A 15472-nucleotide genomic window follows, 5' to 3' on the forward strand; every position below is an offset into this window, starting at 1 on the left:
TTAATAGAAGGGGCTCTATCCTTACTTTTAAAGGGCTTACAATTTAGCTGGAGAAATGGAATAATATTAATGAAATTGACAATCAATACAGTGCATGTTAGAGTATACAAAATGAGGGGAGAAAAAGAAATTAATGATGGCAATCTGACCTGTAGGTGTTAAGCTGAGAAGATTTTTTAAAGAAAAAAAAAGAGTTGTTTTTGAAGGAAGTACTGGATTTGTAGAGCTCCCCACCAAGTCCTGGACTGCTTAGGGAGACTCCTGTGAGTGTTGACCGAAAGGACAACGGATGTTATGCTCTCCTGGGTCTCATGGGTGAAGTATGGAGGTGAATATCAGAAATCTGAGAGGTCTAGCTCAATCTGAAGCCTTCTATAAAGAATGTATTTCTTTCCTGTTCTGTGTGTTTATTTGGGTCTTTTAACTATATACTCACATGCATCCTTCTGAGATGCTTCTTCCCATAAAAAGCTATGAGGATGTGATGGGCTCACAAGAAATATGTGTCACATCCATTTCTCAACAAGGGTACCTATGTGTCTCATCTCAATCCACTAGAATATTGATGGCACCCGAAATAGCTTCAGCACTGCGGGAAATGATAAGGTGTCCACCTCACTGTGATGTCATTTCAGTATTTGTTAATCGTCATTAAAATAATTTCCTGAGATTCTATTGATGTGAAAGTCCCTTTGCAAATTCAGTAATGTATCTAATCTTACTTCCTGGCCCTCACAATCAAGGGAGGTGGGGTGGGGCTTGAGGGATGCAGGTAAGTAACAGTGATTTGTTACAAGCTGATTGGACTGGGATATATTTGCTACTTGCTGAGCTTTCCTTTGTGAACAGTCTCAAGAGTAGCACTTTAAATGATAGATAAACTATTTTCAATTTGGTCTCAGATACCCTGTACAGAAAAATGGAATAAAAAATTTAAGGAGGAGGAGAGAAGTAGAATCCTAATTAGGCTTTCATACTGGTGAAAAATTATTATTGGTGAAAACCATTCATTTTCCTAATAGTTTCCTAGATTTTGTTTATTTATATATATTATATATATATTTTTTCAATCTTCTTTTATGTCTTCTCTTCTTTTTATTTTTCTTCTGGTATAGCTTAAAGCAAATATTATCTATCATATCATATTTGCCCATAAATACCTCAAAAGATATCTATAATGGATAAGGATTTTTCTTTTAAAGCATGTATAATTTTAATGAGACATTTCTGGTTAGGAGGTTGTGAGGGAAAAATAGGTGAGAAGTCTATCAGTGAATACAGATAATATTTTTATTGGGATCCCATAAAAGACTTTATGACTCAAGGCAAACATATATAAAATGTATTTTTTGATGAGAAGTTCAACTGTGCTGTGTTACTACTGCTAATAATAACTACCATTTATTGAGTTGTTATGTTTGAAGTACAAAGCTTAGCATTTTCACTCACTATCTCATTTGAATTCCTATAGCAACATTATAAATATTATCAAGTGGACATTATAATGTCCTAATTTATAGCCAAACACATTCCCCAAGATTATAGATCAAGGGAATAGGAAAGGAAGGATTTGAAACTAGCTCCATCTGGCTGCAAAGTTCTCTCTGCTGCTATGTTATACTGCCACTGTATGAAATAGAACTCCTAAGTTCTAAAATTACCTAGGTTATCATGGCTAGAGAGATGAGCTCTATGTGATTAACCCCCAAATTCCTAAGTCTATAGCTGATGAAAAAAAGTCAAATTAAAAAGGAAATTGTGAGACTTATGAAAGACCCAGCACAGAGACAGTCTGCTACAGTGAAATAAACAAATGTGGGTATTGACATCAAGTAACCTGGTCTAATGCACACTCTTCCACAAATTTCCTGTGAATTAACCTTTTAAATTTCAGTTTCCATATCTGAAGCGTGGGTACAAATTCGTCTCCTCTAATGCTCATGGAAAATACAGTTTTCCTTTCATATATTTCTTAGTGAAATATCCTGAACCACTATCAGAATCACCACTTTCTCCTCCTGCAATAGACATAACCCAAGAATTTGCATCAGCCAACTTCCCAATATGAAGCAAATCCTCTCCTTCCTCCTACTAATGACTGAGTCATTCTACTAGATATCAGTAGCTACTTAAACACTCCAGCAGGAGCTCACACATTCTTACTTTGTAGAAGTCCTTGACTGCTTCACTCTCTCATTCTTGGAATACATTTGGAAATGACTTTTGATGACCTCAAGAGAAAGAGTATGAAGGACCAACTTGATCAGAAGCCAAATGGAGAGGAAGCTAAAGGTACTAAGGGTGATAAATATGTACAGGGATAGAATTACCTTAGGCATGTAAACTAACTGAATATAGGATTAGAAGACTACAACACCTGAGTATGGCAAAATACTAAAGAGTTAATAGCATTTACTTAAATGGAAAATAAGTCAGATATAACGATGATAAGAAAGAGGATGATGAGAAAGTAGCCTGGTGTGAATGATGATGTAGTAGAGGGTGATAACTAACTTTTATTGAACATCTGCTATAGGCTGTTTTCTATCATATGTATGTGCATTGTTTCTCTAAATCTTCACACCTTGAGATTAGGACTACTATTACCTCCTTTTTACAGAGGACTAACTGGGGACAGGAGGATTAACTAAATTACCCAGTTTTTTTTGTGGCAAGTGGTAGAGCTAGGATTGATTTGTAATATGGAATAAATATTGACCAGAGAGAAATGTTGATTGAAAGACTTGCTCAGATATTTGCCTCCAAGCCTCGGATTGGGCAATTATTTGCAAGACACATAACTAACTTCAGCTTCTATTCTGCTAACTTGACACACACATTTCTAGGAATTTAACAATTTTGGAATCAGAGAATGAACCATATTCCTTCCTGTCAAAATTTCTATTTTGTTTGGATCACGTGTAGAGTCTCATAGGAGTGCTTTTGACACATGAGGACTATGTGAATATATATGACCATTGGTTGGTTTGGATCATTGTATATTCACACTGGAACTTTAGTGATGTGATGTTCCAAGTCATGTAGTTACTGACAACTGGATTAAAGACCGATGTTTGGTTCTTTTTTTTTTTTTTTTTTTGGCACACGGGCTTAGTTGCTCCGAGGCATGTGGGATCTTCCTGGAGCAGGGATCGAACCCGTATCCCCCGCATTGGCAGGCGGATTCTCAACCACTGCGCCACCTAGGAAGCCCGCGATGTTCGGTTCTTAACATCTGTGTGATCTTAAGCAAGTCACTTGAATTGTCAGTTTCCTTATTTGCATATAGAGGATGACATTATCAGTGCCCTATTTGTTTATCTTACAAGGTGAGGAGTCCAAATCCATTTTATGATGTGTTTTCCTGCTGAATGAGTAATATCTGTGCTTTTTAAGAGGCAGATCTCATAATAATATATTCACACACCTGTGAGTTACATGATTTATTTGTTTTTATAATAATGGTGAACTTTTCTCTTGTAACAAGAGGACCACATCTGGTGTGAGTGTAGGGCATGATGTTAATATGAATCAAGTGAATATTGAGATTTCATTCCTAATTTTCTTTGGTCAATAACCCCAGTTCCAAATAAAAATTGAATAGCACAAAATTGTGTATTAGTTCTTTGAGGCTTTCTCAGTTGGTTAACTGACTAAAGGCTTATTTGCTTGATGTCTGATATTTGCTTATGGTGTGTTACTTATAACTCTGTGTGTGTGTGTGCGCATGCGCGCACATGCAGGATGTGATCATATACATGATCTATATTAAAAACGTCAGGTTCTCTGCCCTGTGCACAAAGTTGATCTAACCAGGCTGGACTGAGAGTTTCTTGACGACTCATTCTGGGGAGAGTAGACAAAGTATAAGCTTTAGAATCAGATACTTAGAGTCAAATATCTGGTATTGAATCCTGGGTCCTAAATTTTGTTAGTTGTGTGACTATGGGTAAATTACTTAAATTCTTTAACTGTACATATTTCTCATCTATAAATGTGAATAATGAATTATTTGCAAAGCCATTGGGAAGACTAGAGGTAAGTAATGCCAAGCACCAGGTACAGACAGTCACCAAAGAATTGTTTGATCACTTGCCTCCATCATTTTTGTCTCTCTGAGTCTATCCTCTGTCACTCTAGGTCTTCATTTTCATTCTTCTCGGAAGTGGTACCCAGCTGCTGTGACTCTAGGGATCCTTTGTCTGGGATTACTGGTGACTGTTGTATTGCTGGTAATACAATGTAAGTGCTGAAGCAGGGAAAGGAGGGAGAAAAAAATGAGAATTTAGAAACATGATTTATTAGTTGGTTTCATAATAACTATAAACAGCCTTGATTTAGATACATTTTAGGCAATCTGTTCTTAGAGTGAGTGGGAAGAGGAATGGGTATACTGTGCCCTCCCTTCAAACAGATTGAGGCATGGGATGAAGATTATGAATAGTAGGTTTTTGTTTAGTTTTGTTTTCATAACTTCACAGATAGAGTCTGTTTAAATCCCAGAATAATGAGGAAGAAAATAATTTGAAGTTACTAATCCACCAGATCACCCGAGGGACCCAAAAGTAAAAGAAACTTCATTTGGTTCATGTTGAGTTTTAATAGAAATGATTAGCTACCAATTTAAAGTTAAGAACCCAGAAACAGTCTTTGTAAATAAAACAAAACAAAACATTCTTCAAATTTATAATATGGCCATTTAGTAAAGAGGGGATGTCAAGAGGAAAAGAAATGAAAAGGAAGATAGAGGTGGCTACAAAAGAAAGAAAATGATGCCATCATCTGTCTAATCCATCTGTGTATTTAGGCCATAGATCTGAGTTATTTTGGCTTCTAGAATTCTAGAATCCAGATTATTAAGGTCTTTGAAGTGCTAATTTGTTTCTCTGTTGTTGTTTAGGTCACAAGTCACTTCTTTTTTCAATCTATGAATACTTTCAATCTATAAAGCCTTTCCTAATGATTTGGGAGAAGAGCCCTTGACTCAGTGGTGGTCATGGGAAGAGTCTTCCTCTGAGGCTCTGACCACTTTAGCAACAGGGTCAAATCTGGCTTTCAAGCCAAGAGGTCTACTTTGTGCTATACCATCACTCTTCTAGAACTGAGACATTGGACCCCTAACATTTGTTGCCTGCTTGATTTCACAACTTCCCTTACATCTCCACACTTCCTAAAAATAAATACATAAAAAAATAACAAACTAAAACTGAAAAATTCCTCTTGTGACAGCAGCTTAAAATAATTCCATGGGAGGGATTTCTCAAAAACAGGGCGTCATTGTTTTTAAGTAAAATCAGGAAGTGTGGAAGGGTAGAGAAAGGGCAGAGGAATTAAAACACAAATAGAGTAAATGATTAATGACAATTCCTACTAATAGTCACTGAGTCTGGTCTGTGTGTGATTATCTTGGGTTGTCTATATTTTATTTTTGCCACTCATATAAGACTTATCTTGTGATTCCTTTTAACTTGTGTGTAACTCTCAATAACAAGTAAAATCCTGTGTTTTTTTTAAATCACAAGTACTTGTGACAGTTCCTGACATTAAAAAAATATTGCATGAATATCAAATAATTTCCAAATCTGTAATTCCTGAGTAAATTTGGGTCATTTTGTGGCAGTTTGTTGTCAAAACAAATGGTTTGATTAAGTTCTTTGATTTCCTCAAAATCCAGTGGAAGAACTTTTACTGGGGATTGGAAATGGAGTCTTAATTCAGTTCTGCTTTAGTATCCCAGGTGTCTGATCTCCTAAAGCAACAGCAAGCAAACCTTACTCACCAGGAAGATATCTTGGAGGGACAGATTTTAGCCCAGCACCGGGCAGAAAATGCTTCCCAGGAGTCACAAAGAGAACTCAAAGAAATGATAGAAACCCTTGCCCAGAAGCTGGATGAAAAATCCAAGAAACTAATGGAACTTCATCGCCAGAACCTGAATCTCCAAGAAGATCTGAAAAAAGCAGCAAACTATTCAGGTATGAGGGAGGGAGGGGGGGAGGCAGGGGTGAAGAGAAACAGTGGAAGTTTCTCTGCAAATCTTAACCTTTTTTGGAAATATCTCTAGGCACAAAATTGGCATATTGATATATTTATCATTTTTCGTTCATAGTGTTCTACACCAGAAAGTTCTCTCTTTTTGTTATGCTCGCCCTATCCCATGCCAAGTTCTTGAGCTAATCTGATTCAATTAACCACACTTTTTTGGTGGATTTAAGTAGTCATTCCTCACAAGAGCCTTCTGTTTCTTTTTAAAATTCTAGTTTTGAGATTTTTCTGGAAGAGCCCTCCCACATTTACCCTATACATAGATTCTTACCTCTTTCCATTCTGATGTATCGTAATCATTGATTTCCTTTCCTAAGGGGTCTCCTTTGTCCTGGGGACCCTTTCCTCTTCATTAGCTTTATTCTATGGGACTGTTTTGTAAAGTGTACTACATCAGTGTAAATCAAATCAACAGAGGTGGGCTGGCTTGTAAGTTTTAGGTAGATACTTCAAATTAGACAAAATTGTGAGGGGCCAGAAAGTCAAAGTACATGAGAAGAATAAAGTTGATCTTAGCTACTAAGTGAACTCAGAATCTAGGAGGCAGGTTGAAATAGTAGCATCTGTAACAAGGAGATGATAATGTGAACTTTGATAATTACCAAAGAAGTGATCTGTACTTTTTACTATTCCAATTAGTATAGTTTTCCTTCAGGGTGTAATTAAATCAGGTATGTGCTTTTAGTCATGGGGAGAATTCCAAAGTGTGAAACAGAGTCACTTTCAGTGGTACATTGCTTTCTTGGAGGTGTGCGAGAGTACCCTATTGGCATTAGTAACTAACTGCCACTAGTAAACAGAGATTTCTCCAGCTTCTTGCTTGTACAGCTCACTTGTAATTTTGGTGAATAAAGATTATATAGTAACAGTTTATAGGTACCCATCCATTTATTTTATAGATGAAAAGATGGAGACCCATGTTAAGTCAAATGATGGTAATGATAAGTAGTTTTGTATAAAGTTTTGCAGTTTATAAATCCTTTCAGTATGTACAGGGTTATTTCAATTTCCAAAATTAGCAGGAATATTTTGACAAGATGATTTTTTAGCAAGTGTCAAACATACTGAATCTCTTTAAGGAAAGAGTTGCTGAGGAAATAAAACCTTCTCAAAGAAGGCTTAAAGGATGGAGGCTAATATATCAAGGAGGGATGTTTATATAAGTAGACTTAGCTACATACCAAAAATGGTTTATTTCACAGGTGGGGCTGCAAAATAATCTTGTTTTTATCAGTTGTACGGGATTAAAATTACGTCAGGACTGTTCAGAACCATCTCCCAGAGATGCCAAGGGTGGACAACTAATAAAAAATAATAGGTGGTATGTCTTTCGCTGGCAGATATACCAGGTAACGTGTTTCATTTCTTGGCAGTGTCAGATAAAGGCCAATTAGTGGAGATGTCAAATAAAGCACTGCTTTTCACCAAGCAGCTTTGAGAAGATTCTCAAAAACATTAGTAATAAAGTACTATGCAGAAAAAATATGCCAGTTTTCTCAAGCTTGAGACAACTTTTATCTTTCTTACTAACAAGTCTGTGGTCATCAGCGTATACATGAAGAGGGCAAGACGCTAAGAAATTAGCATTGCTTGAGATCGGCTAACTAGAAAGATGCAGGATTTCAAAGTAACAGAGTTACATTTTAGCAGCGGAATTAGTGGTGTTTCTCAACGTTGGTGTACAAAGTTATCACCTAAGGACCTTGTTAAAAGTGGCAAGTTCCAGATTTATCCCAAAACCCTGTATCAAAATGTCTTGAGGGGCACCAAGAAATATTTCCGCAGTTAATTCAAACTCAGGAGTTTGAGAGGTAGTGTGATACAGTGATTTAACACACAGATGCTAGCATTAGAGTACCCATGTTCAAATTCCCATTTTCTCTATCTTTCAAATGAAGAAAATGAGTGGAACCTATCTCATACACACTGTTGTTCTGAGGATTAAATGAGCCAATACATAAAAATTACTTCCAGCCCTTTTTGGCATGTTGGTTAGCACAGTGGTTATTGTGTTTGTTAAATAAAAAATAATAATTAAAGGAAATACAGGTGGTTTGAATACCACATTTTGTGATTCATCTTCTTCACTTTCTCATGGCTTGGAAAACCTACCTAGACTTCTCTTTTAGTTCAAGAAAACCAATATTCTCTTTCCTTGACATAGTAAGACAGGACCAGGCAAATTAAGAAGTAGGAAGGCTGCATTCTTTGCTCTCACCCTAGCCCTTCCTCATTCACTTTCTCCTCTCTCAGTGCCCTTCTACATTGTCCTCTCTAATAAAGCCTAAATTATCTGATGGATTTATACCACAATGAAAATTGAGATTAAAATGTTGCCTTTCTCAAGGATTTGAGATTTTTTAAATTTTGGTCACAGTGTAGAACAAAGGGCTTTGTTCCTCAGTAAACAGACTCCAAGTGTTAATAACACACAGAAGAGATGATGATGAAGAGGAGGAGAAGGAGGAGGAGGGGGAGCAGATGGGGAGGAGTTGGGGGAGGACTCGGGAATTGTTTAAAATAGCTGTAAAACACATATTTTGCCTATCGCCTAGCCCTAAGTTGAGTTTTTTGGACTCCCTGGGAACTTTCTGCTGGAAACTTTCCCTGCTTCCTGAAATCTTATTTAAATTGAGATGCTCTCTTTGTATCAATATACTGTTCTCCCTAGGACAGCTCTGTCCAAAAGAAATAAGGTGTGTGCCACATACACAACATTCAATTTTCTAGTAATCACAGTAAACATGAAAAATAAACAGATACAATTAATTTTAGTTATATATTTCATTTAACGCAATATACTTGAAATAGTATTTCGACACTAATCAGTATAAATATTATTAAACGGATATTTTATATTCTTTTCTTCATAGTAAGCTTTCAAAATCAGGTGTGTATTTCACACTCACAGCACATCATCTCAATGCAGACTAGCCATAATTCAAGTACTCAAGAGCCACCTAGGGCTACATGTCCAGAATCAGGAGGCACAGTATCTAAGCCCAAATCCATCATTCAAAGACATGAAGTTTTTAAATAAATATGCATATCTTTTTAGTAGCAGAGTAGCTATTACATATTCATCCCCAACTCTCACTTCCATAATTCCAAACATAATTAAGAAAAATAGATCAGACTCTAAAATTACACCCCAGCTCAAGCCTTGCTTTTTAACGGCCTTCCTTTTTAATTTAGTTGTTTAAAATCAGAATGCTTCATTTTTTTTTCTTCATAAAATGGAGCAATAGGGAGTCCCCTGGTGGCTCAGTGGTTAGGAATCCGCCTGCCAATACAAGGGACATGGGTTCAATTCCTGGTCCAGGAAAGTCCCACATGCGGCAGCACAACTAAGTCCATGTACCACAACTACTGAGCCTATGCTCTAGAGCCTGCAAGCCACAACTACTGAAGCCCATGTGTGTAGAGCCTGTGCTCCGCAGCAAGAGAAGCCACCACAATGAGAAGCCTGCACGCCGCAAAGAAGACTAGCCCCCACTTGCCACAACTAGAGAAGCCCGCATGCAGCAATGAAGACCCAACACAGCCAAAAATAAATAAAATGAATAAATTTATTTTTTTTTAATGGAGCAATAAAGAATCTAGGCTATTTAGATACTTGTAGAGTCTGGGTGTAATTCTAATTAAGAAGAGATGGTAGCATGTGAGGGTCCTGAGAAGTGAATTGCTTTAAGAATTGTGGAAATATTTTTACTCAGGCATAACTCACTGATTAGGTATATTATGCTTACTAGGTCCTTGTCCCCAAGACTGGCTCTGGCATGAAGAAAACTGTTACCGATTTTCCTCTGGCCCACTTAACTGGGAAAAAAGCCAGGAGAACTGCTTGTCTTTGGATGCCCACTTGCTGAAGATTAGTAGCACAGATGATCTGGTGAGTTTTTAATGGATGTGTGTTGGGCTGGAGTATTGGCTTACAGGGAAATAGATCAGGTTTAGGCCCTCGGTAGAGGCGCACTTGTTAGAGAATCAGAATATGTATCTGTTTCCTAGCCTCCTCTGGCCACTGGTTACATATGTGACCTTGGGAGGACAGGTTACAAAGTATTTCTAGGCTCCAGTAGACATTTCTGTAAAGCCATTCATCTAAGATCTCTTTGGGTTCTTTCATTTTGTGAATCTAATCTAAAAAGTGCATATCAACTTCTTTCATCAACTCAGAAATTTTACTCCCCGTAGGAATTCATCCAGCAAACTACAGCACATTCCAGTTTCCCATTCTGGATGGGGTTGTCTCTGAGGAAACCCAGCTACTCATGGCTCTGGGAGGATGGTTCGCCTTTGATGCCCCACTTGTAAGTTTCTTATTCTTCTTGATGCCCCACTTGTAAGTTTCCTATTTCCTTGCTGAGCCTACTAGTGAAGTCACTGCTGCATTCCACACCATGTCCTCTTCCTGCTGGGAAGAAGCTTAGGGAATTTCTGAATCTCTCTCCCCTGTTCTCTCTCACAGGGTCTTGCCCATTTACCCACTCAGACCTTCTCTTAAGTTTTCCTTCTCACATTTATTACTGACTTGAAGCTTTAAGACAAGGCTAAGTGCCTGACACAAGGTGGCAGTAAATCTAAATTTGTTTTTCTCCGTGCCTGCAGGTTTAGACTCCAGGGAGCTGTTTCCCAGAAGTATCCTTCAGGCACTTGTGCATATATACAAAGGGGAACTGTTTTTGCTGAAAACTGCATTTTAACTGCATTCAGTATATGCCAGAAGAAGGCGAATCTATTGAGGGTACAGTGAATGTGAAGGCTCTGGAAGAAAAGGAGAAGACCTTTGAATTTTCTTCTGAAAATTAAGCTATACTTTGTCACTTAGGTGCAAACCATAAAAGCCCTGAGAACTGCCTGTCACTAGCTGAAGTACAGAACTTCTTAGCAGTGACTGGGGCCCAGCTTCCTGACACCCTGATAATGAAAGTTTTAACTCTTTATGTATATATATATTTTTTCACCTAGCTTGTCCCAAACCTCCCGCCAGCCTTCAGTGAAGTCTGTTTTCCTGTTTCTATTGTTGTTTCTAAGAACTTGTTGCCTAATTCAAGGTCACAAAACTTTTCTGCTATGTTTTCTTCTAGACATTTTATAATTTCAGATTTTACATGGAAATCTATAACTTATTTTGGGTTACTTTGTAAGTCACGTATGCCTCTATGGAAGTTCTTTTTATTTTCCTTTTTGCATGTGGATATTCAATTGTTTTTGCAATATTTGCTGAAAAGACTATTCTTTCTTCACTACATTGCCTTTGCACTTTTGTCAACAATTATCCATACATGTCTGGGTCTATTTTTGAACTCTCTATTCTGTTCCGTTGATCTACTTGTATATTCCTTATTTATAACACCGTGATGATATTTGGAATTCTGTAGTTTTAGAATATATCTTGAAATCACATGGTGGTTGCTCTTCAATGGTGTTTGCATTTCCATCTTAATTTTTGAATCTGCTTGTCAATTTCTAAAAAGGAAACTTTTTGAAATTTTGAATATGATTGCACTGAATCTATAGATAAATTGGGGGAAATTGAATTCTTTAAACTTTGATGTGTTCAACTCATGAAAAAGGTATACCTCTCTATTCACTTAGGTATTCCTTATTTTCTTTATGCAATGTTTTGTCATTTTCTCTGTATAAATGTTTTGCATATTTTGTTAGATTATCATCATGTATTTCACATTTTTTATGCTACTGTAGACATATTGTTATCATTTGTAATTTTTAGTTCCAGTATCCTTTGCTAGTATGTAGAATTATAATAGTTTTTTTAACTTTATATCCTGAAACTGTGATAAGCTCACTTATTTGTTCTAGTAAGTTTGTATGTTTGTATATGTGTGGATTTCCTTGGATTTTCTACATACATAATGATGTGACCTACAAATAAAAATATTTTTATTTTTTCCTTTCTGGATGATTTTTATTTCTGTTCCTTGCCTGATTTCATAGACTAGAACCTCCAGTACAAAATTGAATAAAAATGGCTAGAGTGCATATTCTTATTTTGTTCTTGGTCTTGGGAATAAGTCAGGGTTATACCATTAAGTAAGGTGTTAAGTATATATTTTTCATAGATGAACTTTATCCGTTTGAGGAATTTTCCTTTCGTTCCTAGAATACTGAGAGGTTTTATCAGGAATGGGTATTGATTTGTCTAATACTTTTCCTATATCTGTTGAGATGATCATATAGTTTTTATTTGCTCTTTTTAGTTTTTTAAGCCAACTTTCAGTTCTTGTGATGTATTATCATTTTAATATATCACTGGGTTATATCTGCTAAAATTTGGCTTATGATTTTTGCCACTATGTTTATGAAGCGTACTTATATGTAATTTTCATTTTTTGTAAAAGCGTTGTCTGGTTTAGGTTTCATATAAGTACCCCTTTAAGCCAATTTTCTGGAAGATTCTGAGTAGAATTGGTACAATTCGTTTATTCAATATTTGATGCAATTTGCCATTGAAGTCATCTGGGCATGGAGTTTTCGTTTTATAAAATTTTTAATCACTTACTGTTAAAGGGTCAGTTTCTTTAATAGATGCAGTGCTATTCAAATGATTTATTCTCCCCCCCTCCTCAATTTCCCAATTCATCCCACACCCTCAAATGATTTATTCTTGAATGAGCTTTGGTGGTTGGTGTCTTTCAAGGAATTTGTCCATTTCATCTAAGTTGTTTAATTTTTTTTGACCTAACGTTTTTCTATTTTCTTATAATTTTAATATTTCTAGAGTCTGTGGTGATGTTACTTCTTTTATTCCTGACAGTGTTAATTTATAGAACCAAAAATCAGTTTGGCTCTATAATGTTTGCTCTGAAATCTATTTGAATGAAATTAACAGAGGCACTCCTTTTTCTCTGATTAATGCAAATATATCTTTTTCCATTCTTTTACTTTTAACCTATCTTTTGTCTTTTTACTTAGAGTGTGTTTCTTTTAGGTGGCAAATGGTTGTGTTGCTATTTTATATAATTTGACAATGTCTGTCTTTTATTTGTGTGTTTAAACCATTACATTTAATGTGATACTGATGTAATTAGATTTGTCTATCATCTTGATATTTCCTTTCTCTCTGTTTCAACTCATCTTTGTTGCCTTTTCTTCTTTCCTTGCCTTCTCTTGTCTTAATTAAATATTGCTTACTATCCCATGTTATCTTCCTGTTGGCTTATTAGCTATTACTGTTTGTTTTGTTATTTTTGTAGTTGTTTCAGGATTTATATACACATCACGACTTATTGCCGTCTACCTTGGAGTGATATACAACTTCATGTCTAGGAAGAGTCTAGGAACAGAACCTTAGAATAGCATACTTCCATTTCTTTTCTCCCAGCCTTCATGCTCATGTTGCCATGCATTTAATTTTTCTGTCTGTTATAAACACCAAAATGCATAGTTATCATTTTTGCTTAAATAGTAAGTCATCTTTTAAAGACATTTAGACAATAAGCAAAAAATTCACACATATTTACCCATGTTGTTACCATTTGGGGTGCGCTTCATCCTTTTTTCAGACCCACATTACCATCATGTGATGTTTTTATTTTTCTTAAAGGACTTTATTATTTTCTGTAGTGAAGATCTCCTTGTGAGGAAATCTTTCTTCTTTCCATCAAGTTTGAAAAATTTTAAGCTGCTAGGCTATTACCTCTTTAAATATTTTTTCTGCCCTGCCTCCCCTCCCCCTCCACCCCACCCTCTTCCTCTCCCCGGGGGCGCTCTCTCTCACACACACACACAGAAACACACACACACACACACACTGTTCAGGGACTCCAATATTGGGCTACCACAGTGCCCTAATGCTTCTTTCTTTCCTGCTCTCTTCCCTCCCTCCCCGGCCTTGTTCCTTCCTTTCCTTTTAAAATTATTATCTTTCTGTGTTTCACTTTTGATAGTTTCTATTGTTACATCATCAAGTCCATGAATCTCTTCTACTGACTGTCTGTCATTCATATCACACGGCGTATTTTTCTTCCACACTTTGTAGTTCTCATCTCTAGACGTATGCTTGAAAAACAAATCCTCCGTGTCTCTATGTAGCTTTTTAAATCTACGAATATATGAAGAACATATTAACAATTTTAATGTCTGTGCCTTCTCATTCTAAACTCTAAGTTGTTTTCTATAATTTTATTTTGTTATTGGAGCAAAGTTGACCCTTGAATGATGTGGGGGCTAGGGGCACCAGCCCCTCGTGCAAAGGGAGATCCTTGTATGCCTTTCTAGTCAGCCCTCTGCATCCTCTGTTCCAAATGTGGATTGTGCAGGACTGTAGTATGGATTTAGTTATAAAAATCCATGTATTTATGGTTCCACACATTTCAAACACGTGTTTTTCAAGGATCTACTGTATAATTGACTTATGATATTACATTAGGTCCATGCTAGGTATTTTTCGTTCCTATAAATATTCCTGAGTTTTATTGTGAGAGCAATTTAAGTTACATAGAAAGAGGGTGATGCTCCTGGGTATTGCTTTTATGATTACCAGGCAGTACCAAAGAAGTTCTCAGTCTGGGGTTAATTATTCTCCATTATGAAGGAAATATTTTCTGAGTATCCTACCCAATGCTCCATGAGCTATGATCTTATCCAGTCTTGCTATTGGGAAAGGGCACTGTTCTCAGCCCCGTGTGAACTTGGGCATTATTGCCTTTGTTTATTTATTTATTTATTTATTATAAATTTATTTATTTATTGGCTGCATTTGGTCTTTGTTGCTCCCAGCGAGCATTGTGTAGTTGCGGAGAGTGGGGGCTGCTCTTTGTTGCAGTGCCTGGGCTTCTCATTGTGGTGGCTTCTTTTGTTGCTGAGCATGGGCTCTAGGCACATGGGCTTCAGTAAACTGCGGAGCATGGGCCCAGTAGTTGTGGCTCACAGGCTTTAGAGAACAGGCTCAGTAGTTGTGGCACATGGGCTTAGTTGCTCTGCGGCATGCGGGATCTTCCCAGACCAGGGATTGAAACTGTGTCCCCTGCATTGGCAGGCAGATCCCTAACCACTGTGCTACCAGGGAAGCCCTTCCTTTGTTTATTTTTGCTGCTTCTTTCTCCAATCCCTCTGGTTACTCCCTCACACTCATGCTCGGATCTGCAGGAGATTCTCTGCAGGTCCCTGGGGTTCTCTCCCTGTGCAGCTCTCCTTTCTCTTGTACTTTCCCTTAAACTTTTGCTGCCCTTGTCTTTCTCAATTCAGGAGTTTCCCAATAATCTCCCCAGTTCTCCTTCACCGTGTGTGGCCTGCAAATTCCATAAACCCTGTAAACTGGGGCAATCCTGACACTCAGCTTGTTCGTTTCCGTCTCTCATAGATTATTGTCCTTCTTTGTTGTTTGATATCCAATGTTGTGAAAACTGCTAATTCATGCATTTTGTCTGTTTTTGTTTGTTTGTTTGTATCTATCAGGTTG

At 37.0% G+C, this 15472-nt stretch overlaps 1 protein-coding gene across 1 annotated transcript; it reads left to right on the forward strand.

The window, feature by feature from the left end:
- The first annotated feature begins 2182 nt into the window (after positions 1–2182).
- Positions 2183–10910, forward strand: OLR1 (oxidized low density lipoprotein receptor 1). Its single transcript, XM_057703412.1, has 6 exons — positions 2183–2292; positions 4141–4242; positions 5730–5975; positions 9798–9937; positions 10243–10358; positions 10657–10910. The coding sequence occupies exons 1-6, from the start codon at positions 2217–2219 to the stop codon at positions 10799–10801; spliced, it is 825 nt and encodes a 274-aa protein (XP_057559395.1). The 5' UTR covers positions 2183–2216; the 3' UTR covers positions 10802–10910.
- The last annotated feature ends 4562 nt before the right edge of the window (positions 10911–15472 follow it).

This window comes from Hippopotamus amphibius, chromosome 12 (genome assembly GCF_030028045.1).
Source record: "Hippopotamus amphibius kiboko isolate mHipAmp2 chromosome 12, mHipAmp2.hap2, whole genome shotgun sequence".
NCBI lineage: Eukaryota > Metazoa > Chordata > Mammalia > Artiodactyla > Hippopotamidae > Hippopotamus > Hippopotamus amphibius.

Excerpts from the sequence above, each read along its gene's own strand:
- OLR1 (XM_057703412.1), top strand. The coding sequence starts at position 2,217 with ATGACTTTTGATGACCTCAAGAGAAAGAGTATGAAGGACCAACTTGAT. Across the intron at positions 4,243-5,729 it reads TGTATTGCTGGTAATACAAT|TATCCCAGGTGTCTGATCTC; the intron begins GTAAGTGCTGAA and ends GTTCTGCTTTAG. Across the intron at positions 10,359-10,656 it reads TCGCCTTTGATGCCCCACTT|GTTTAGACTCCAGGGAGCTG; the intron begins GTAAGTTTCTTA and ends CCGTGCCTGCAG.